The sequence below is a fragment of the Anoplophora glabripennis genome, unplaced genomic scaffold (genome assembly GCF_000390285.2).
Source record: "Anoplophora glabripennis isolate ALB-LARVAE unplaced genomic scaffold, Agla_2.0 scaffold493, whole genome shotgun sequence".
Classification (NCBI taxonomy): Eukaryota; Metazoa; Arthropoda; class Insecta; order Coleoptera; family Cerambycidae; genus Anoplophora; species Anoplophora glabripennis.
Genome location: NW_019416669.1, coordinates 58,162 through 83,771, shown reverse-complemented (window position 1 = coordinate 83,771; position 25,610 = coordinate 58,162). Strand labels below are relative to the sequence as shown.

The 25,610-nt window shown below is 32.0% G+C and overlaps 1 protein-coding gene across 1 annotated transcript in view; it reads right to left on the bottom strand.

Moving 5' to 3' along the window:
* LOC108909656 (neuropeptide CCHamide-1 receptor-like) overlaps positions 1-25,610 on the bottom strand; it is a 61,470-nt gene that overhangs the window by 25,672 nt on the left and 10,188 nt on the right. Inside the window, exons 2-4 of the mRNA XM_023455192.1 lie at positions 19,946-20,172; positions 7,357-7,676; positions 959-1,200 (exon numbers count right to left, since the gene is read on the bottom strand). Of these exons, the coding sequence (XP_023310960.1) occupies positions 959-1,200; positions 7,357-7,676; positions 19,946-20,172 (789 nt within the window). The remainder of the gene's footprint in view (positions 1-958; positions 1,201-7,356; positions 7,677-19,945; positions 20,173-25,610) is intronic.

Below are 25,610 nucleotides of genomic sequence, written 5' to 3'. Positions count from 1 at the left end.
TTTTTTTTCTAATACTGAGGAAAAAATGGAAAACTGTAAAGCGGAGGACCTTCCTATTAAAATTAAGAGCTCATATTTGGAGAGAATTTTCTAGAGGTGTCTAGCAACCTATTTTTCAGAGCATAAAGTAAAAAAATAGTCGATTTTGTTGTGAATATTGTTTTTTGATAATCTTTCAGCTCCAGAATTGATGGTACTTTCCCAAAACACCCTGTATATCACATGCTTTTAATAATAATTTCATGAATATATTAAGAAACATTGTAAAGGTCTGAATATTAATCAGTGACATTTCAGAATAAATTAATAAATTATTTCTTATGCTCTTCACGGAAAGTCAGTTTTGTATGTAAATTAAAACTTAAGAACTAAGATATCATTAGGTGATGAAGATATACCTTTTTTTATTATAAAAAATGTAATCGCACAGCCTTTTACGTATATGGTAAATCTCTCGCTTTGTATTCATGGTACTTTTCCGGATACTTTTGCTTGTGAAATTGAGAATTATCATCCTGTAAGTATACCTTATGCTTTTTCAAAAGAAATGGAATATCATTTTATAACCATATTTAAATAATAAATGTTCGATGTGAAAAATGCCCTTTGGATATTTTGTGACCTCAGCAGAACATTATTTCATTGTATCGATCATGATCTAGTAAACTATGGCATAAACAAGGTTCCATCACAATAAATTCATTATTGAAAGAGTGTCAGCAATATATAACCATAATTTACGAAAATAGGGCCAATAATTTAGACATAAATATAGGTGTTCCACAGGGGTCAGTATTGGAGGCTATGCTATTCTTACTGATTATAGGTGATCTAACTATTCACTATTTTTGCAGTTATATAATTTAAAAATACGATGTGAGTAAAAATGAGAAATTATTTGTTAGATGTTCTTATGTTAAAGACTATTGTTTCTATAATTGGACAAAGTAGTTCTTACCTGTTGAAGTGCTTCCTGAAAGCCCCGCTGAGGAAGTACAGTGCCACGGGATTCGCACACGAGTTGATATACGCGAGACAGAAGCCCACTATCCGTAGGTAGTGCCAGAAAGCGTTGTACAACTCTTGGGACTGCGGGTGGAAATAGAAGAAGAGCATGAAGGTGTGCATGGGGGCAAAGCAGATGGCGAACACTGCCACGAATATGAGGACGGTGATGGCCACTTTCTTCCTTGCCTTTATCTGTAACAAGATATACAAGGTGTCAATGAATATATATTTACAGGGTATGTATGGGCTGAAAACTGACCAGCTTTTAATGAGAAATTCATATCCGGAAACTCACCGTTTTCAAAATATAATACCAAAATTATGTATCTATTTGAATGTGAATATAGTTTATAATGTAGTTTTTGTTGATAGTTGGCTATGACCAATTTGACCAGTCACTTTAGTATATTTTGACGTGTGAGATTAGACTGTGTTGGTTTGTGTTAGTAGTTTATTTTATCAGTGAATTGTTGATGTATCATGGTCATACGTTGTGAGATTATGATAATATGGTATTACCACAGACAATATAGCTTATCGACAATTTTGTCTGTTGTATTACTATACAGACAACGTATGAAGTCTAATTAGAGTATTAGTAGTATTAGAAATTAGATTTATGTAAGCCTCTGGCAAATTTTAAAAGAACAGCAGCTTTACCCTTATCAGCAATAAGTTCAAGAATTAAGTTCAGTCAATTTTTCGAAACGTATTAACTTTTCTCGTTGATTTGTACATCGTTATCTGTAGCAGCTTCAATTTCCAAAGTATATTCTTTTTACTGATGAACATTTCTTCAGCAGAGGAGGTACTTTTTACTTCGACAGCCATGCTGGGGCTGACGAAAACCCTTACTTTAACCTATCCCTCAAAATTTCAACACATATTCAGAATCAACGAGTGGTCTGCTACAGTCATTTAATTAGGTCATATTTTTTCGCCTTGTCCCATCCGCCACATTTACTTGATTTTTCTGCAAGACGTCTTGGAATTGTTGGTAATGTCACTGGAGATTTGTCACGAGATGTCGTTACTTACAATCCGACACTGTATCAAGTAAAAAAATGACTGAGTAGGAGGGAACAATAGCTGTCGCCAGCAGTGGCCGCCATGTTCCCTGGACCTAACTTCTCCAGAGTTTCTTTATGGACCAAATGAAGATCTAAAGAGTTTTCATATTTTTAGTTCATGACGAATACATTATTATAGGTGGCTCAAATGCTTTCCTTGCATTTTACATCTTAAAAATTAATTACGTGCTATCTCAAATATTTTAGTGTTCTAACCATATTGCAGACTTTTTCTATTTCCTGTTGTAGAACTTCCCATCTGGTTCTACATACATCGAATTTTTAAAATAACTTCTAATAAGGACGTCCAGTGTATTCTGGTTTAACAGTTTACGTGGTTATTGAATTAATTTATCACGTCCAATCCACATTTGTTCGTAAGGATCATTTAGGTACTGGTAATAAGCATTGCAGGAGAACACCATCGTGCATGAACCACAAACGCATGTGTTACAAGGTGTAGATATATAGGACCGTTTAATCGATTAGGCAATACAACAGGTCCTATTAACCTGTCACATGGAGTGTCAATCCAGATATTTTAAATAAAACGTTGTTAACCTCTTCAACAACAGCATGCGGATTCTGGCCAGCTTAAATGTGTATGTTATGAAAATTGAAAATTTCGTCTCTTGCAAATCCTACCTCTTTCTTGAAATGGACGAATACCGCCAAATTGGGAGTGTTAGCCTACAAAACTCCCTACAAAATATCCTCGATCTGGCGAATTGAGTACTTGAACATATAGGGCATTGCAGGGGTACAGTGACTGTTCTCTAAAAGTTCTCCAAATGAGAATAGCGAATATCTACAACCCATCTAAACTTATTTCCAGGGTTTACTCTCACTTTCCCCAAATTTGTTCTTCTAACTCGAGTGGGAACAGACCTAGGTCTTCGATATACAGTCAATACAGTTGATACCATGTTTTCCACTGTTCCGGATCCGCTGAAGTTCAAGCAAAAGAAATAGGACGATAAACTTCAACACCCATACATAAAATATATGTCTATCATTTCTGTTGTGGTGGTACAGTAGCACTATTTATCATTCTTTGGTTGAGTGATAATCCAGGGAAAGCTCGCGATGCTCGCCCAGCTTCTAGTGACTTGTAGTCGGTCAATTCACATATGCTTTACAAATTCAGGCGAGATTTATAAAGGAAGACGTACATTCCATCGGGAAGGATATAAAACCGTTGGTACCTTGTTTTGAAAAAATTCAATTTTGGAAAAAAAAATTTTCAAAATTTTTTTTCTAATTTGCAAAAAATTTTTTTTTTCTCGACATTTGAAATATTCAATGTAAAATTGTAGAAAAGAGAAAGCAAAGAAATTTTATTTTTTTTTAAATTTGATTTTTTTCAAAATGGAATTTTTTTTTCAAAATTTTAATTTTTTTTTTCGATATTTGATGAGTAACGCGAAATTGTGAAAAAATAACCCAAAAAAATTTTGTTTCATCTTAATCATTAATTGATGTTTAAGCAGCAATAAACCTGCGCCTTTAATTTTTTATAAAACTTTGATGATTCAGGAAAGGAGAACGGTTCTATCGATCGATTTCAAAATTTACAAGCCTAATGGGTATGTATAATCTAAAAAAAAAACTATAAACATTGGTACTTTTCGCTATATTTGCAAAGTAGTCGTTGATTTTCCAAAACAGCAAAAAAGCATTTTTTCGTACTATTTTAAATTCATGCAGAGTACAAAATTTTTTTTTTCTTTAAACATACCAAAAGACCCTTAAAGAGGATTGATTCAGGTAATTCGTGAGATATCGATGACCAAAAAAAAAGGTGACTCTTCCTCAATAGCCGATATCAATGAGAAATAATCATACACAAAATAAAAAAAAACAAATTGAAGCTGATAAATCAAGCTAAATGGCCCTGGTACTGATTAAGCCAGAAAAAAATTTTCTGAAACTATGTGTAGTTTCAAAAAAAGTTGTAAAATATTGTATTGTATGTATATTGAAAAAAAAATATTTAATTTGATGCTCAAAATCAATTTTTCTTAAGATTTTAAAACTAGTATCTTCAAGCTTTAAGATACTTTTTTCTCGATACAATCACACTCAAATAGTGCAGACTTATTACATAATATCCTGTACCAAATACGGATTGATTTAGTCGTTTGGAAAATTAACCAAAAACACATTTTTTTAATGAAAACTTTAATTTCGTATTTCGAAGATATTTCCAGACATGTTCCTATAAACATTTTTCTCATTTTTTGGTGTACTCTAAACATTTAAAATTTTATGAACATCATGTACATTTGAGGTGCCATTTTGTATTATTAATCTATTTACACTATTATTATTAGCAGTACCGTATAACAGTATAGTTTCTTAGTTATCCCAAAGTATAGTTTTTAATATCCTAAATTATAAAGGTCAGACCAGTTAGAATACCAGTAGCGGAAAAACTCCAATATTGCAATAAAATAACAAGTTAAAAGCACGACTGAAGACTTTTTGTAATTTATTACCTTTTAAAATTTATACAAGTAAAAAAACTCCGAATAAACTACATTTTTATGAGGTTCTGAAGCAATATCCTTCGTTCCGTTCGCCCCCTCGTCACGTTTTTCCCAGACAATTTTTAAACAACTGTATCAATATCAGTTTTCCTTGAATATAAAAATTGGGAACGTCAAAGACGTCTATTTGATCTCGAATATCTTCTTCATAAAAGAAGTATTGTTCGAAGATGTATTATCGTAAGAACTTGGAGCAGAGGCGTGTCATTTTTCCAAACCAAAACCGAAGTATGAGCATAAATAACCAAGTTGTCGATTTTAATATATGAGAAGTTTTCACAAGTCCAATACATAATATTTCTACACACTGAAAGTATTATCTTGATTGAAACTATGTTGGAATTTGTATGTGATTAAAATAAAAAGTTTTGCTTACTTTGGTTACGTCTTTCGAATTGTTTGAAGACTGTCTGTGTCTCAAAAGTGAGTTTATGCCTACAGAGAAACTTCTTTTGCTGAATTAATTTTTACTTGATTCTGCCAACCATCAAAATTTTATATTCTATACTGAAATAATTTAAAATTTATTTTACTACAACAAGAATTTAGAAATACAATGCTTTTATCTTCTTTACAAATTCTTTCTTTCATTAAATAGCCCGGTCAAAATAGACATTTCAAATAACGAAAATTCCGACAGACCTAAATTTTGGTGGAGACGTTGGGTACACCATTAGAAATAAAGTGTCAAAAGTCCCCATCGATCCCATGTATGCTAAAATAGTTTTCGGGGTCAAAGGTCAAAATTTGAGGTTTTTTGGATTTTTTTTCGAAAACGGTAAGTTTGATCAAAAAAGTAGCCCTGACAAAAATTATAGATCTTAAAGTTATTTACAAAAATGGTCCTTGTACTTTTTTAAGAATCGCCATTCCTGAGATATCGCGATTCTAATAGTTGAAGGAGTCACATTCTACATGATATGCACACATTTCCACACCACCTGTGAGGTAGTGTACTTTGACGCGTTTTTTTAACGCGTTTTCCCCGGTAGGCCTACTCCACGAACTGTTATGATGGAATTTTCAGGGACAATACTCTTTTAACTGCAGTTCTGATTTCTTTTGATATTTTAATCTAATTCGTACTCTTCAAAGTCGACTTCAACAGTCATGTCTTCTTCGATTTCTTCTTCTTCTTCTTCCTCTTCTTCTTGCTTGATGTTCATAAATTGTTAAAATAAAGATGAATCAGCTGTCTCTTCATCGAAATCACATGAATTTTCGTCTGTTGTATTCAATCCGACATTTGAGCCAGACTGGCTTTGACAATTAGTACACGCTGGAGAACACAGTAACCCTACTTTTCTACAGCCACATTTAGCACTACAACCTTTTTTGCAATTGCAAAAAATAGTATTTAGGAGTTTTTCCGGAGCAGGTGGAAGTAAAGTTTGAATCGGTTCCAAAGTATTATCTGTTCCAACCCCAGTCTTCTGGGTTCAGTTGATTGCCTAGCCATGTCTGAACTTGATAGTATACTCGATACAAGTGTTGATTAACAGATGTTGGAGGAAAACAAGATAGTTGTACTTGTTTCTTGTTTCGTGTATTTTTTACAGAAGTTAAATATCTATATTTATCTATACAATCAATTTTTTTTGGAGCTCCTTAACAGTAAGGAGAAAGCGAATTCCTTTTGTGATTATTGTTTGAGGTGAAGAATCAATTTCTCTAATCAATCAAATCTTTTTTTCCAAATAATTTTAATACTGATGTTTTACCCCTTCTGAACGTTGCTGATGTAGTATCGCAGCCGGTTATCGCATGTAAAAATAAGATATGGTTTTGGCATTTTGGATAGGCAGATAAACTTTTTGAAGAATATATTCTGTTCGCTGTTGAGCCTTTCCAGGTTTTAAAAAGTATATAATTTTATCAATTGAAGTCCTTGCAATGAGTAGTATTAATAAGTCATCTTCACCAACTGCAATAGTTGTATTTGTAGCATTAAATTGTTCTATTGCTGTTTCAATTATAAGAACATCTGCGTCATTTTGACTAAGGGACTGAGTTTCTTTTGAGTGTAGATTATCAGAATAGTATAGTTTATACATATAAGAGACACAAATAGGTATTTTTACTTGCATTAAGTGCCTGACTATGTATATACGTGGCATATATGTGCATATCATGTAGAAGGTGACTCCTTCAACTTTTAGAATCGCGATATCTCAGGAATGGTGGTTCTTAGAAATAAAAGTATAAGAACTATTTTTGTAGATAATTTTTAGATCTATAATTTTTGTCAGAACTACTTTTTTGATAAAACTTACCGTTTTAGAAAAAAATCCGAAAATCCTCAAATTTTGACTTTTGACCCCGAATAACTTTTTTAGCACACATGGGATCGATGGGGACTTTTGACACTTTATTTCTAATGGTGTACCCAAGGTCTCCGCCAAAATTTAACTCTGTCGGAATTTTCGTTATTTGACCACTAATTTTATGACTAATTTGACAGGACTAAAAATTTTGCTATTGCTATTTTAGGTGTTTTCCATTTTAACTAAATTTAGTTTTCTTCTGTTCTTTTTTTATTAACTCCAAAATAGCAATGAAATATTTGCTGAAGTGGCAATTTAATCTTTTTGACATGAATCATGTCGTTGCAATATGCTATGTTGGAAATTTTGTAAAATTCTGATAAAGGAAATTCAATCTTATGATTTTCGCTCAAATTTTTCTGGTTTAGATCAGTCGCATTTTGTCGATCTGTGAAATTCTCTCACCTGCCGCTGCATCCCCTGCATCTCCCCGGGAACATTCCTGGTACTCATGATGAGATACACCGCCATGCTGAGGTAAAACACACCGATAATAACCAGGGGTATGATGTAAAGCACTAGAAATTTACTCAGTACCATCACTTGGGGGTACCGGTGGTTAAGCCAGTGTTCTGGGAAGGGGTAGCACACGAAAAACAGGGGGCTCTCTGCCGGTACGCCTTTTATGTGCGATCCAACGGCCGCGGGTATGGCGCATATGATGGCCAGGATCCATATGTAGATGGCGATGCAGAGGGTGATTCTCGTTGCTCGACGTCCTCCACCTGAAACAACGATAAATAATGGTGTTTATTTGATTGGATATTTCTGAACTGAACAAAAAAAAATACTGCAAGGAAAGTAATATATACATATACAGGGTGTCATTAATAATGATACACAGCTTAATGGCAGATGTTGAAGTGAAAATATAGCGATTGAGGCAAACATGCCTTAATCAATTGTTGCTCATTTTCGTTCTACAGGGTGTTAAAGTTGAAAAAATATTTTTTTTACCTATATTTTAAGTATGTATGGACCGATTGCTTTGAAAATTTGTAGTTTTACGTTTTTTGAGGTGGCAAATACGAATATGCAAATAGTGTTGGGGTCACGTCTAGGGGGCGCTAGTTGTACTGACCTGTCAATGTAAAAATATGTCTAACTTTTTATGTTTATATGTTTACAATTTTGAATTTTTTAGCTAGAAATTGTTGAACTTCGTTCAATTCTAAATAAAAAAGGTATACTTGTTACAAGTCGATAAACTGTCAACTGTCAGTACAATACCATATTGTTTTCTACTCAATTTGATTAGAAGTAGTTTTTTCCTTGTCGTTATTTTTTAGAGAAGAGAATATCTTAATAAAGTGCTAAGAAAGTGCATTGAAGTTGCTGGTAGTTAATAATTTGTTAAGATATTCATAATAAAATCTTTAATCGCTGTAATGTTTGTCTTAATTCTTAATTCAGGCTTGGTACCTTAAGACCTGCTAATTTTCTAATTTAATTCCCGCCGAATCTCAAAAACTTAAATCGTCTGTATCTCGAAAACGGTTGTACTAATACTTCTTTTTTATTCAGAATTGAACGTAGTTCAATAATTTGTAGTTAAAAAATTCAAAATTGTAAAATACAAAAAGTTAGACAGATTTTTACATTGATAGGACAGTATAACTAGCTCCCTCTAGACGTGACCCCAACACTGTTTGCATATTCGTATTTGCCTCCTCAAAAAACGTAAAACTATAAATTTTCAAAACAATCAGTCCATACATACTTAAAATATAGATAAAAAAGGAAAATATTTTTTCAAGTTTAACACCCTGTAGAACGAAAAGGAGCAATAATTGATTAAGGCATGTTTGGCTCAATCACTACATTTTGACGTTAACAATATGCCATTAAGCTGTGTATCATTATTAATGACTCACCCTGTATACTCCTGGGGAATTATTGAAACATATTTTTTATACAGTATTACAACTATGACAGCTTTTTTGCACAAAATGGAGGGCTACAAAAATACAGTAATTTTTTACAAGACATTTTTTTGTGTAAAACTACAGTAAAATTCAAGTAAACGTTCGGGCTTTGTTGCTGTCAATACAAAGATTAGAAAGTAAGTAGATTGAGATACTTGTAGATATTGAATAAAATCGAGTTTAAAGTACTTAAAATTATATATTTCCATTTCTCAATTATTATTTTTTACCCAATATGCATAAATAAATGCCAAAGGTTGCGACAGAAACTTGGCTACAACGCACGAGTGTGCTGAGTTTATGCTTTGTAAGTTGGCAGTCCTTGTCATGTATATAAGTATAAAGGGGGGTCATTAGTGTTTGAAAGTAAAATAACTCCCTTGTTAGTTGTAATATAGAAAAAAAGTTTATATAAAAGTTGTACAGAATCAAAAAACCTAAAGGACAAAATTAATTTGAAACACACAGGGCTACGAGTAAAAACGGGACACGCGAAATATTACATTTTTTAAATTGAACATCCTGTATATTCTTAAACATATGGATTTCTGAGAAAATTCTATATATGGCAATATAAACAGTTTAACATTTTAGTACGGAGTTGCCAACTTATGTAGAAAATTCTTCGAATTTTGGAAAAAACATGTCCTCGAAGAAGTTGTATTAACTTTCAACTACTAACACTTGGAGCAAAAATATTTAACAGAGTTATAGGCAAACGTTAGGCAAATACTCCTATATTAGCTAATATCGATATTTTATACAGTGCATTTTTTTAATACGATCATTTTAAGAGAGTTTAAACTTGATTTCAAATGGAACACTCTGTATTTTATTGTTCTATTTTATTCACATATCAGTCCACTTCAGCTTTTATTAAGTATGTTCTACACCTAAAGTTGTTAGTTTTTAAGATATAGTAACATTTCTGGAAAAACCTAATTTTTATTATTTTCGGTTGCACGAAATGGATTTGGAAAATACTCACATTGTGTCAACTTGTCAGTTCATAATTTATCATTCCATTTTGAGTTAATTTTATTAGTGGTATTCTATAAAATAATAAAAATTAAATTTTTTCAGAAATGTTGCTATATCTTAAACTAACAATTTTAGATATAGAACAATAAAATACAGGGTGTTCCATTTGAAAAATTGTAGAAAATTAATTGTAGAAATTTAAACTTTCTAAAAATGATCGTATTATAAAATATGCCCTGTATAAAATATCGATATTAGCTAATATAGGAGCCTTGTCTAACATTTGATTATAACTATGTCTAATTATTTTGTTCCAACTGTTAGTAGCTGAAAGTTAATACAACTTCCGTTTTTTCCAAAATTAGAAGAATTTTCTACATAACTTGACAACCACGCACTAAAATGATAAACTGTTTATATTGACATATATAGAATTTTCTCGGAAATCCATTTGTGTAAAAATAGACATGGTGTTCCATTTAAAAAAATATAATGTTTGGCGTGTACCGTTTTTATTCATCACCCTGTATGTATCAAATTAATTTTGTAGTTTAGGTTTCTTGATTCTGTATAACTTTTATTTAAACTTTTATACTGTATTATGAGTAACAAGGGAGTTATTTTACATTAATGGCCCACCTTGTATGTGATCGCTCGTTCAGCTGATTGCTTTAACCTATAAAATGTCGGATGAAAAACAAAGCCGATAGAAAGGAAAATTTGTGACCAAAAGAAAGTATGAGAGCTTGAGAATTAGAACAGAAAATAGCAAAAGCAGGAAAAAAGGCTGCTGAAGAGAAGATTGTGGAGCCAGAACCTCCGCACGTCGTACGACATAGAGTACATGGGACAAAGCATAAACTGCTCTTTTACGTACTTTAGATTATCTACAAACTTATGAACACGAAGTGATTCGCGTGGAAAAGTTTAAATATGATTTAGTTACATGCATAAGTAGCATACTACTATGATGCACTTCTGTGAATACAAATGTTCCTTACAAGAGAAAGGTTTAAAGCGATTGTATTTATGAAGTACTAGCGGCCCGTCCCGGCTTCGCACGGGTGGACATTTATTTTAACCATTTTGGAATATAAAAATATAGCCTATGTTACTCAGGGATAATGTAGCATTCTAATGGTGAAAGAATTATCGAAATCCGTCCAGTAGTTTTTGAGTTGATTTGTAACAAACATATATACAAAAATACAAATCTTTTCTCTTTAAAATATTATTATTATTATTAGTATAGAAGTATAGATAATACAATTTGATATATGTATGTAGTATTATACTGTAATATGATGTTATTGCAGCCAAAAATATTCTAAAAAATATACTGAAATTATTGAAATGTTAATTTTAAAATGAAAAATGGTATGAAAACTGTCATAATTTATCAAAATAAATATTTCATTGATTAAATGCTGCTGTATATTTTACTTCTTGTATCGAAAGTTTATCATTCTTTATAAACAAAAAAAGATTTCAAAAAACATATTTCATTTGAAAATTTCCCATTTTATTTTATTATTCCAAATTGAATTACACAAATAAACACAAATTGAATGTAATATTTCTTCTAATGACTAATTTGTGTTTCGAAACGTTTGTTTAAATTTCCCGCTACCTATCCTCATTCGTACTCTATTGCGCTGTTGCCGTCACTCTTTCGTATTTGTTACTTGGCGGACAAGTCAGAACTTTTTATGTTTGATAATTTATTTCTCTGTGAAATGTGCGGTAACCTACTTTTTCTTTCTCTCATCTATTAATTAATGATTTAGGTAAATGTCTATATTTTTTTCGTCTTACTGTTTACATTTTTTTACCCATAATTCGATTGTAATTGTAATTCGAGAATTTGATTTCGCATTGCAAAAATACTACCTATATCTCAATAAGACGAAATTGGCTGCATTTTTTCGTATCATTCTATTCTCCTTAAATTGTATTACTTAAATACTGAGCTGACTGAGCTCTTCTTGCAGTGTACATACTGGCAGGATCCATTTATTATCTTATAACGGCATTTCCCCGCTTACATAGCACTTAAATTTCAAGGTACTGTGTTTCCTGTAACGTTTCCTAATTTAATAATTACGAGCTCGTCTAACAAATTGAATATATTATGTTAGAGAAGCTTTGGTGTCGACGTGTTGAGTATTATCGATAAAACGGGATTGTAGAATGTTCCCTTCTGACTTTAATGTATGCATATCCCTTAATGCGTTTAACTAAATACACTACATGCCTTACAGGCTTGGGGATGAACGAATACCTACGTGTATTTTAGATATACATTTTCGGTAATACTGGGTGAATCGCTTGTCTTGCTACAAACTTTGATACTAGAAGGTAGACATAGGTTACCACAAGTATTATGTATAAAATTGTATGCATTTTATAAAAAATATTTGTATGTTTTTTTAAAAATCACTCTCCGAAAGCGTTACGCCACTGTAGCTTTTTGATACGGTCTGTAATTAAGGCTTATAAAACTTTTAATATAATTTTATTTCCACTAAATTACAATTAATTCCACTGCGATGGTATATGAATTAAAATACGTACAAATATATAATTATATCAATATTCAAATACGTAGGGATCGTGTAAAAGTAATACAAAAACAGTGGCAAAGAAGTTGTTATTGAATGTCGAAGTCCAGGAAAATGCTGTCATGATTAATAATTAATCGATCGAATTAAACTCAAAATTATAGAGCCCTATAAAAACTTACAAGAACTGTTGCTTTAGATGATTTAATTGCGAGATTATAATGTTACTGCTTATTTCTAGGACGTCCTGTATCATTTTTATCTAGAAACTATATCAAGTTTCTGTTGCTAAAGTTTGTGACACTTCACATTTCCCATCACAGCAATAAAAACATAGTAATTCTTTCTAGGTTGCGATTCATTCGGTTTGTATTCAAGAATAAAATTTTTTTTTGCGAGTGAGTGAAAAAATATTCGGGAATGCAAAACCGATTTCGCAACTTTATATCGAACAATATTTTTTTGAGCTGAACTTTTTTGAAATATTGCTAAAATCGTCGGAGAACGTAGTAAACATATTGACAATTACGGATAATTAATTTGAAGTAGTAGAAATATCGATCGAATTTTCACCATGTTTTTCATAACTGCCACGATGAAAAATTCTTTAACTATTAAAAAATTAGTGACAACATGCTACGAATAGGAACAAAACTGTTACTTCTGTGGCGAGCAAAAATTGTGAGACAAAAGAGACACTATTAATCCGAATAAAACATACCTATTTTTTTCTCCAACCGAAATCCACCATTTAATGACACAGCCACACAAAAAAAGAAAAGTTGTCTGTACTTTTCATGCGACATGTTATCTGTAGTATTTGTGCCTCCTGATCACGAATCTGGTGTCAAAATTGATCTATCACATCACAGGAATGTCCTTACTTCAAAAAACAGGTAAAAATAGCAAAAATTCATAAAAAAAGCGCTAGGAAAAATACAATTTTTTTTTCTATATTCAAATGTTCATTTATATAGAACGTGAATCCGCGGTGACAATTGACCTCGGATCCGTAATCAGCGACCCCGAAAACCCCCGGATACCAAATTTGGCGCGAATTTGTTATTTTTTGAAAATTCATGATATCTGACCTTAATGGACTCGTTTTTTAAGGTTAGAAAAAAAAACATCAATTCTGACCGCTAATTTACGTTCGGCGGGAACTTATCTATATAAATGAACATTTGAATATAGAAAAAAATTTTTTGTATTTTCCTAGCTCTTTTTCATGAATTTTTGCTATTTTTTACCTGTTTTTTCAGGCAAAGAGGAAATTCCTGTGATGTGATAGCTCAATTCTGATACCGGATTCGTGATCAGGAGGCAAAAATACTACGGACAACATATGTCGCATGAAAAGTACAGACTACTTTTTTTTTGTGTGGCTGTGTTATTAATTTGTGCTTTGAAATTATTCAAACCAAATTTGGATAATAAAGCAAAGTAGGTAAGTAGGAAATATCGATGTAGTCATAGTTGTAGTTGTAGTTGTAGTTGTCAAACATTAGTCGCCATATTGCTAATTGGGTTCATTTGTGATTGTTTGTGTTTCAATTTGCTGAAAACTCTGTAAAAATGGAATCTAACGAAGATTTAGGTGTACCTGAGGAGATACTGGAGTGTGCGAAAGAGGTGTCTTTGAATCTTCTCCCAAAGAAATCTTGTCAAATTTATGAATGTCTACCAACATTTTAAGGATTGGTGCAAAAAAAAAATAAATTGTATTCAGAAGATGTATTGATGGTGTATTTCTCAAACTTAACAAATAAAATGAAGCCGTCAACGCTTTGGTCACAATATTCAATGTTGCGGTCAACGTTGGATATAAAGAAGGGGATTGATATAAGCAAATATTCAAAGTTACGTGCTTTTCTCAAGAAACAAAATGAGGGATATGTACGGAAAAAATCGCGAGTTTTTACTTTGGAGCAAGTTGATTGCTTTTTGAATAGTGCTCCTGATAATTTATATTTGATGATGAAGGTAAACGCTTTAAAATAAAAACAACATTTTTAAAAAGCTTCTTTATAGATCGTTTTAATATTGGGGGCTTGCAGGCGCATGCCGTTCTGATGAATTAGTCAATTTAACAATATTGAAGATGAGAAATATGCCTTAATTATAAAAAAATCCCAATACCAAAACCAAGAGACCACGTTCTTTTACTGTGCTGAGAGACAATTATTTAAGTTTTTCTCGAAAATGTGTTGCTTTACGTCCACTTGGATTGGTAGAACGTCGATATTGAAGAATGAGGAAAGTGGCAGCTTCAGTGGTTTATTTAATTTTAATACTTGTTCAAACTGTGTATTTAATATCATTGTGGACAAACAAAACTGATTGTAAATATTGTTGAATAAACAGGATTAAACTAAGGATTAATAGTGTCAACTTTAGCTCCTAGGATTAAAAGTAAATACTTTTGTTGCTAAGATACAATTTTTTTTCTCAACCTCAGAGACTTGACGGTTTTGTTACGGTTGGATTTTTCAAGTGACGAAGAATATTTGCCTCTTGAAGTGTTAAAAACCGCCGAAAGTGCAGTTTCCCATCTTATCCCTCAAATGTCTGCAAGACAATATGGAGCAACTAATAATGATTTAAAAAATTACCGAAGAGAAAATTAAGAAAACACCCGAAAATGTGTTTCTGGCTTATTTTCATTACAAGGTCGTGAAAAGCAAACATTCAATATTATGAAACATTTTAGGCTATGTTAAAAGTACATGGAATATAAAATATATAAAAAGATTCACAAAACTAGTGCCCTATTGAAAAGTAAATCTGTCAGAAATATAATAAATGCCATATAATTTATATTATTAAAAAATATATTTTTTAACTAGGAACTATTAAATATTACAGAACAAGATACAGAACACAAAAGTGGTTATCAATAAAAGTCCTGGCAGCAAGACACATTTCTTATTCTAGACATATTTCATATCATATAACATTATACGAATATTCTCTGCTTTGCATCATAATTTTACTAAAAGTTATAGATAGGCCAGTCATTATAGCTTTTTTTCGGGAAAAAAATACTATTAGAAGTTTATCTGCGGAATATTGTTCCGAAACGTGTTATAAACAAAATATCAAAAAATCAACTCGAGACTAGTTGGGAAACTTTGTTAAAACAATGGTCAAAATTATGGAAAAGTGGTTTTTTGACTCGCGTAAAAAAAATGTTATCCATAGAGAAGAAAGGTTTATACAAAAAAGGTAGGTATTAAATAAATCTGTAAAATAAGACAAGTCCGATTAAATTCCGATAATTTGTTTATGCGCAAGAGCTCAAAAATGGTTGAAAATGTCCGCTTTTTTCAATTGCTAATAATAATTAATGCAATTTTCATCGCAGACACTTGTAATTCAGGATGTTTGAGGCTTTTTGCACCCTTAATAAGTGGTAAAAATTTCAGCCCAAAAGCTTCATTAGCTTGGCGTTGGCGGAATTTATTATCTAAGAAGATGCTATTTTCAATTCATTTTTCCCAAGTTCACAGGCGTTGTAGGGTTTCAATCATTAGTTGTTTTTGTACCTAAATAGTTGTATTGACATATGCATTTACTGACAATTTAATTTTTCAAATTTAATTTGTTTAAAAATGACTTTGAAAAAATGTTAATATTTATTAAATTGTTAAGCGCGCATGTTCCGCCTCGCTCTGCCCACTCGTTCGCTAGACCAAGTAATAGAACGCATCGCCGCTATCTTCTTTTTCGCAATTAAATAGTTGAATTCACCTTAGTGTTAATGTAGGATATGAAAATATAGCTCTTAATGTGTATACTCTTTCCAAAAATCGGCTCTTAATATTAATAATTAAGGTCACTGCAATTAAATAAAATATATATATATATATATATCAGCTTCTAATCAACTTACAACAACGATTTTTTTTTTAAATTCGAAGAAAACTAACTATTTATTTTATAATAATTACTTATATTAACAATTTAATCAATATTTTAACATTTTTTTTAAACAAGATTTGGCACATACCTGTAAGCAAATCTGTAACTTTCTATAAGCTTACAGAGAATTTGCAGTTCTGCATGGGACTTACAGAAATTCTTATGAAATTGTTTTTTTTTTTTAAATTGAGCCTTATGTCATCAGAACGACTTACAGGATCTTTTTGCAAGGTTAGAAAAAGACAAAATAGTTAGGACAGAATTACTCACTTGAAAATTTAATAATTACGGAATGGAATATAAACCTACCGGAACACGTGCTGGAGGCAATTTCCTGACGTGTAAGAGATTTTGATATAAACACTTGCTAAATCCTATTTCATATTAAGTTTGCCCTGTTTGCTTAATAATATTTTCGTTCCACTTAACTAAAGGGACTTTTTGACAGTTAGGAACAAGAATTAAAGTGCCAATCAATTTGAAATTTAGACCTAACTTCTACTACCTAGTTGCCAATTTTCAGCACTAACCAATAAAAACATAAACCTAAAATATACATACATCAAAGGCAGAGTTTGATTTATGTGTGAATTGGCACATGGTTTCCTAACAAATGCAACACATCGGTGGAAACTGTCCGTTCAGCTTGCTGAAATGCAAATCCCATTAAAATACGGTACACACACAAAAAATTGCATTTGTGAGGTAATTTACCCCTCGGTTATCATCGCAAAAAGTACGCTCGCGTAACGGAAACAATTGTATGGAACGCGTCATATAAAAAGGGCAATTTCCCAGATGGATAAGTTTAATTTGACCCGGAATAAATATCATATTTATCAGGGGGCTTGGTTACACCAATACAAGTTCGCCGAATCTGCATGTACGATTTTATACATACGTGGCAGAAAAATTTAGTATTTGTGAAAAAAATAAACGTGTTTACGAAAAATTTATTGGAATAATTTATTGCGGAAAGATACAGTTTAATAATAATAATATCTCTACCCCTAATTTTAGCCGCAAGGATTAGCCCAGAAGTCGAAGGGAGGGGGCGGCATATTATTATTCAGTAAGCCACGTGTGCGCCCAGGAAAGGCAAAAAATTGCAAATTTTCAAAATCTTGCACAGCAAAAACCAAGGCTCTTAGACATTTGAAAATTTAATCACATATAGAAGGGCTCTCAAGCTTTCAAACGCTTTTTGAAAAATTCTAATCCGTCGATTAGGAGAGCTCTGGCGCTTGTTTAAACATTGGTCGAATTTCTGTACTTATAAACAATTAGAATCACTTTGTGGATATTCAATCAAATCAATTTTTTTAAAGCAGGTTTTAAAAGATATTGGAAAGACGCTTCTTTATAAAAAACGGACCGATTTGTCAATTAGTTACGTAGTTATAGCCGATCAAACATAACCGTCATTTACACTAAATGTACTGGGACATTCGGGCTAATTTTTCGAAAAATACAGAAAATTTCGAGAAATTCAAGAAAATAGTACGGGTGGTGATGGTGGGGGAAGCAGATAGTGCAAGAATGAGGTGTTAGACAAAGCGGAAATTAATAATTATTTTGAGTTGGAAGATGAAGAAGTTGATGAATATCGAAGAAAATAACGAAATCCCATGTAAAAAAGTTCTATTAAATTCTTAATATATATTTTTATACATATAAATAAATATAACATACATTCGTAAATTTAAAACAAAGATTTGTGTACATTTTTTAAATCCTGATTTATTAATGCAAATTATGAATAAAATATTATCGATTTTTTATAATTAATTTATTAATTTAATCCTTATTTCTTTTGTGATCAAGTATAATTCAAATATTATTTATTATTTAAAATATAAGCAAATTTCGAAAAATTAGCCCGGATGCCCCAGTACATTTAGTGTAAACGGTTAATTTTGATTGGCTATAACTACGTAATTATTTGACCTATCGATGTGTTTTTTTTAAAGAAGCGTCTTTCCAAGAACTTTTAAAATCTATATTAAAAAATTTGATTTGGTTGAATATTCACAAAGTTATTCTAATTGTTTATAAATACAAAAATAGCGTTTGGAAGCTTGAGAGACCTTCTATATGTGATTAAATTTTCAAGTATCTGAGGGCCTTGGCAAATTTTTGAAAATTTGCTAATTTTTTTTTCAAAATTTGAATTGCAAAATTATTAAGCAAAATCTATCAAACCGATTTTGATGAAATTTGGTGTGATGATTCTACATAACATGAAGTTTTCTTGAGCCAAGCATAAAGGTCCTATACCCAATTCAGAGTCCCCAAAAAAAATTCCCTAAAAAGTAATTTTTGGCGATTTTTTCGATTTTTACACTAATAATCATAATTCATTCAATTTGTAACTATATAGTTATATTTTGTAAAAAAAATAATTACAAGCATTTTTTTCTCTTTCATTTTCGCCTAAAATCAACTGCTGAAGAGATACATAATTAAATAGGAAGAAAAATATGACATTTTTCAAATTTTTTTAACATATTGTGCCGCCAAAAGTTAGGCCTACGTTTTTTTAAGCGCATAGAAAAGTGTTAATTTCTAGTGATATTTGAAAGCCAAAAAGCCCAAAATCTCCGTGGATATACGATTCACCCAAATATGGACTTTTTGAATCAGATACCGTCTGGACTATTATCTAATATAAATTTTACAATGAAAAATGAATAATTTTTCACAAAATTTGCTTCAATAATTATTTAACAATTTTTGTCATAATATGTAACAACATGTAACAAATTAAAAAAAAATAACAGAATCGACCATCATTTTGATGCAGTACATGCTACTAATTTTTTTTCAATAAATTCTGACACATCATAAAGCTTGTTATATTTTTGTCTTGCTTTTATACCAAACCCATAACTTTTCGCTCCCCATCTTGACTTTCGATCATTATATGTTCAATCATTGTGGCATTCAAATGCAGTCGCAGCATTTTCTGGAAACATCCAACTGTAATTGCAATAACGAGCACCTCTACAGCTTTGTCACGGCAATATTGGATATGTTATTCCAAATGCGACTTGTTGCAGGCACGAACGAAATACGTCATGCTTTATGTACTTACTGAATGTGAAGTTTGCTGCAAAAATATATTATTAGCAACCATCTTATTGTTTCATTGTCTTCTAAAACACGAACAAAGCTCAGGACATTTTTCAGAAGCTTTTGTATGATGTTATAACATAAAGCTGCACTGTACATGTAAAAGGAGCTTTGATACGATCAGCCCTCTGGTCACTTGTTGCTAGTTCACTTAAATCGAAAACTTTTACTCTTCTTAACTTATTTTTTTTTTCAAAAACTGTCGTAAAATGTTCATATTTTAATCCTGCTCAAGCTTTAGTTAACTAGAATGATTTTTTTTGTTCTAGAACAAAATGTTGTTACTTATTAACTTAATTCATAAATTTCAAAATATTTCCTCCCTTTTCGCAAATTTAGCAATGTTTCGAAAAAATATTATTCGACTCCTCAGTTGAAAATGGTTTTTTACTTGCTGACGCTCGCAGAAAAATAGGAAGAATAACTATTGTTGCGTTGACGCAAACTTTGCTATTTATTTTTGGATTTACTTACTGCCTGTGTGAAATTTCTTCAACGGGTCCACAATGGCGAAAAATCTATCAGCCGATAGGGCCGTGAGGGTGAAGACGGACACTCCGACGGAGATGTCCTTGGCGGTTTCAGAGAGCTTACATATGAGCTCTCCCCAGGGCCATGACTCCACCGTGTAGACGACGGAGGTAAAGGGCACGCTGGTCACTATTACCAGCAGGTCGGCTAGAGCTAAAGATAAGATGTATCTGCAAGAAAATAAGAGGAACCATCACAAAATAGGAATTACTTATGTTGCCATAGCATAATTATCGTATTTCTTAATTTTTTAAATTCTATTTCGTGTTAACAGGAAAACTCAGACTTAAACAACATCCTACACTGAAAGAAATGAGCTTATTAAACTGTTTATCTAGAATAATATGTATAGCGCATATTAAAACTTTTATAACCAATATACAACTTTTATTAAAAAAAAGCAATCATCTCCATACTCATTATTCAATCAGTTTAACTGGAAGGTGCTTAATACACCTTATGCATCTATGAAATAAAGGTTATAATGAATTACTTATACATTATTAGGTGTTATAGACTTTATATTCCAGTTGTATAGTAGGGAAGATTTGTTGTATAAAGACCAGTATCCGAATTTGTATATAACAATTGTATTAACAGAATTATTCGTTCTTATACTGAATATGTTTCCGTTTTTAACGTGTAAAACGCATCTTATAATGGTTAAGTGATCGTCACCTCTCGGTGCATAATCGGTTATGATCGTTGTTAAGTTATATTCATAGTCTTGTAATAATAATCATATGTCAGACCCGAGAGCGAAGTGCGCCGACTCAATAAGAAACCTGGCTATTCCAGCCGCTGATTTAGGGTTCGCCGCACGAGCTCATCCCTTCTAAGATTTCAGTAGCATGCTATGCATGAAGCAGAACGGTACTCAACTATCTTATACAGTCCACTTTTATTGTCCATACATGTTCAATCATTGTCAAAATAAACACACAAAACCACAACGTCTTTATTATCTTTACTCAAGAAGAGAAAATACAACAATCGTAAAATTTCCGACAGTCCGCTGTGCATCGACTTACACACGTCTAGTTTGATGAAAATGGACAGTATATGCACATGTTTTGTGGGATACATGATCATATCGCGTTGTGTGAAATGGAAAATTATTATGTAAGTATCTAACTGTTTTATGGCTTGTAATTGTTTTGTTTTTTCAAATGTAAATCTTGTCTAAATCTTAAAAATTATTATTTTGTAGGTCCTATTAGAAATCGCTGATGTTAAGTTTTACATAAGATGGAGGAACAGAAGGTTAACGGTGACAAAGAAAAGCATGGGTATAAAGTCAATCAACCAGAGGAAATAAAATTATATGGAAAGAAGCTCAACCTTTCTGGGGATGCTTCATTCTTAAGGTGGAAGAGTTATAGTGCAAATTCTCATGTAATACAAGAAAATACGGGTGCATCGTTGCTAAGAAAATAAACTGGACAGTTTTGGGAGCGATTTGTCATCATTTTTAATGCTTAAAAGTATGTTTTATGTATGTTTACATTAGAACCTTAGCTTGTAATTACAGTTATCCAATAAAATTTCTGAAAACTTAATGACATATGTTTTTAACTCATACAGAGTATACAACAGTTTAATACATTTATTATTATAAAACTTATAACCAGTACTAGATGTTCTAATAACGATATGGAACACTTTAATAACAGTTATTGCTATTATTTCGTAAAGGGTATAAAAAACGTTGTATACTAGTTATACAATAATTTAATAAAGAATAAGGTTTATAGTCACTATACAACTGTGCTAGCAATACGCGTTTTATATCCAATATTCACCTGTTTAACTGTCACATATAGTATACAATGGTCTTATAATGGTATATAGAATTCGAATAAAGAATAAAACGCATTTCTTTCAGTGTATATTTCTTAATTTAGTACTTTTGTTACTTTCCTTACAACATCACTATTAGATGTCATTATTTAGCTTTGCCTTTAGGTATTAGTTGATCAACTATAGCAAAATCTGTTAAACTGCAATGGAAAATGACAAGGTAAAGAATTTCTCATTTCATTTTCATAGAAACGCAGTTTATAATTTCAAGGTTTATTACATTAAAAAAAAAAACACCCTTTTCAATTTTACTTATCTAAACTACCCTAATGCGTTATGTGTTTTGGTGTAATGTTTATCAAGTGGAGTTAGCGTGTCGTAAACATGTAAATTTTTTGTTGATATACAATTTTGCCACGACAGTACAGTAGGGACAAATAAAGGGACAAGAGAAATAAAAATTATTTTACTGCTTTGCCTTCCGGTATCAGCTTTTACTCATTTTACACACGCTTGCCCTCCTATAAATCTTATTGCTTTCTTTTTAGGTTATACGATATCAAGTTTTATGTTTTCGTAGGTTGTTACGGCCCCCAAAAAATTATTGTACTGTAACGTTTTACTGCTTTCCGATGAATTGAAAAAGGTTACGTATAAATTCTCTAGCACAGACAATTTTTCAGTGTCAACAAGTTTGCATTATACTGTAGAAAATAAAATCAATTTTGGAAATGCGGATAAAGGGGGATGATCTTGAGATTAATGGGGATAATAGGGGGTAATTTGGGGGTAACTAAGGATAATTTAATAAAAGGGAATATGTAACAATGTGTAATAATGACTTTACGACAAACAAAAAAGTTTGATCTTTTATTAATTCAAAAAATAGGTACATTAGAAAATCTAGTAGAATGAGTCACAACATCTACAGGCTGTTACAAATTCGCTTCTCACTATAGGGATCTCGAAAACGGTAAGATATACAAACTAGCTTAAATGGGGGCAAAGTTGCGTAATCAGGGCACCAACATTATGCCTCTAAAAAATTAATTATCGTACACTGTAAGTGTCGTTAGACCCTGTGAAATCCATCTAGCTAGCTACTTAAACTATTACCACCACGCATTAAATTAAAAAATTATTATAGTTTTATTCCCGTGTCCATAGTTATTTCTAGGCTTCCCGAGTGCTCAAAGTTCAAATAAATTCCGATCTATTTTTTTCAGGATATTCATACAAATACATCTGACATGCTCTTTCACAGTTGCGGTTACAGATATAATAAATTCCGATAATATTACGGTTATCTTCATTTTCAATCTTTGCCGAAACGAAAATGTTTTTGAACATTTACTGAAATTTTTTAAAGAATAATATTCAGTTGGCGTTTTGGTTGTTCATATGCATTTTTAAGAATTAATTTGTCATAATAAAATTAAAATTGTAATGTTGGACTAGATGGATTTCACAGGGTCTTACAGTGTACGATAATTCAATAAAAAAATAAATCTAAATAAAAAATTTAGATAAAGGAACGAATACACTGAAGATGAATTTTTTGAGACAAAACGTCTGAATCTGGTTCGGGCTGAAGCAGAACAGTATTGGGGATCACAAAGGCTTGCTAAAAATGTAATAAAATTTCTAGGGTCGTATTTAAAAAAATGAAGTTGATAATGGTCCTGGAGAGACGAAACGTTAGGTACATATAAAAATTGATTATACCATTCGATAGAGGGCAAAAGTGGATATAAGAAAGTGTTCTTCTTTTTTCAATATTACTTCAAACAAAGCTGAATTGAAACAAAAACGGATTTCCAAAATTTCGTTTTTTTTTTCAAATATTTCGAAAACTAATCATGTTAGCCTTGAATTTTTAGAGGCATAACGTTGGTCCGCTGATTACGCAACTTTGCCCCATTTAAGCTACTTCCTACCTCTTACCGTTTCTGAGATCCCTGTAGTGAGAAGCGAATTTGTAACAGCCTGTATATTTAATAAATTTTCACGATATAGTCAATGTCTGCCCAATTTTTTAAAAGAGTTTGTGTCTTCTCTTAATCTAAACTTAATATATCTACTAATTCATACAACAATTCGTAGTTTATTTAATTTTGAACCTATAACTGAATTTGCAATTAACTAATTTCCAAAAAATCTGGCATTGGGGCCAGACAAGTTGCTCTCATTCAGTATGAAGCACTGCAAAGTGTTTGTTATTCCTACAAAAATATTATATAACTTTAGTTTGAAGACAAATGTTTCCATTTGATTGGAAACAATGTAAACTTTGTAAATGGTAAAAGCTAGAATATAGGATGTTTCTTTGAATGATTACATTATTTGGGAATGTAAACGTATCAGGTATGTGTTGTTCTAGTAATTATTTAAACATTTCATTTTTGTTTTGATTGAAAAATGAAAGATTAACGTCAAATAACTTTTTTCTGACACTTGAAACACCTCAGACTCCTCCTAATTTCGACGCAACTGGTACCTACTGCTAAGTGGCGATTGTACTGTATCAAATTTGAAGTCGATACCTTCAACGGTTTTCGAGTAACAATGAGCATGTTATCACGTCCGATTTTTGAAGAATAAAATACCAGACACTACAGAATATTTACTATTGATCCAGTTCTATTTAATACTGTCGATTCTGGCCATTAAAGAAAATGGAACGATAGAATATGAACAGATTTTATATTTATCTAAACTGACGCGGACATATTAAAAACGCAGCTAGAGAGACTTCCACAGAATCGGATAAAGTTGTGCTGTCATCCCGATTTTCTCTAACCCATTTTTATCATTATCTAATTTCCTTCCTTTAATGGCCTTTTCGCCAATCCTTTTCATCAAGTTCCCATACGCATACGCTGACGAGTCCGTTTTCTAGGAAGTTATTTTTCTAATCCTTTCATTTCCTCCCGGATTTTATCGTGACTGGAAAATAGAACAGTGTGCCCTTTCTCACCGTCGCTTGCGGGAGAAGTGTGCCAACGTCTTAGTGCAAGTTTATGTAGGAGCGGCACGCCAAGCCACGACAAAAGCTAGGCGCCTAGCCACGACTATTCAATGTATGTATTCTTATGGAAGTGTTCATAGTGGAGTACTAAAGCCAAGTACTAAACGCTTGGCTCCGTGCGCCGAGCCAGGCGCTGGAGCAAGGAATCTAGCAAGGTATTATTTGAGCGCGGCGCGCTGATCGACGTACTGTTTTTGACTAGAATAAAGATGTTTTTCTCTATTATTATTAGATAGATTTAAAAATCGAACTGGGAATTTTCTTAATTCTGGGTAGAGATGATGAAACTCTCCAAATACTTTTCGTCCCCGGTTTATGGGATGTACAGGCTGGTCCATTTTCGGTGGGATTTCAGGGTATCTTAGAAACTACTAAAGATATGATAAATCTGACACCACGTTCTCGAGCTCGATTTTCATGGCAAACTCGACTGTCAGATCGGAAATTTGCTATCTTCATTTGTTTCTGAGTTACAGGGCGTTTCTCGTTATTGTGACACTTTTTAACATGTCTGTATCTCAGCTGTTAAATAAGTTAGAGTTAAAGTAAACACTGCTCAAGACTAATTCTTTGGCGTAGAATTGAATGCCGGTATTAGATTTTTAGTAGATCTTAAGATTTCGGAGTTATGACCCAAAGTTATATTTTTTTAAATGGAAATCGTAGCTGACCATGGCCTAAAAAAATAGAGATTTTTTTCCGCTTTTCAGCAATATATCACATGCTATAGTTATTTTTACAAACACGGGAGATACGGGGTGTTTTATATATAAATTATAT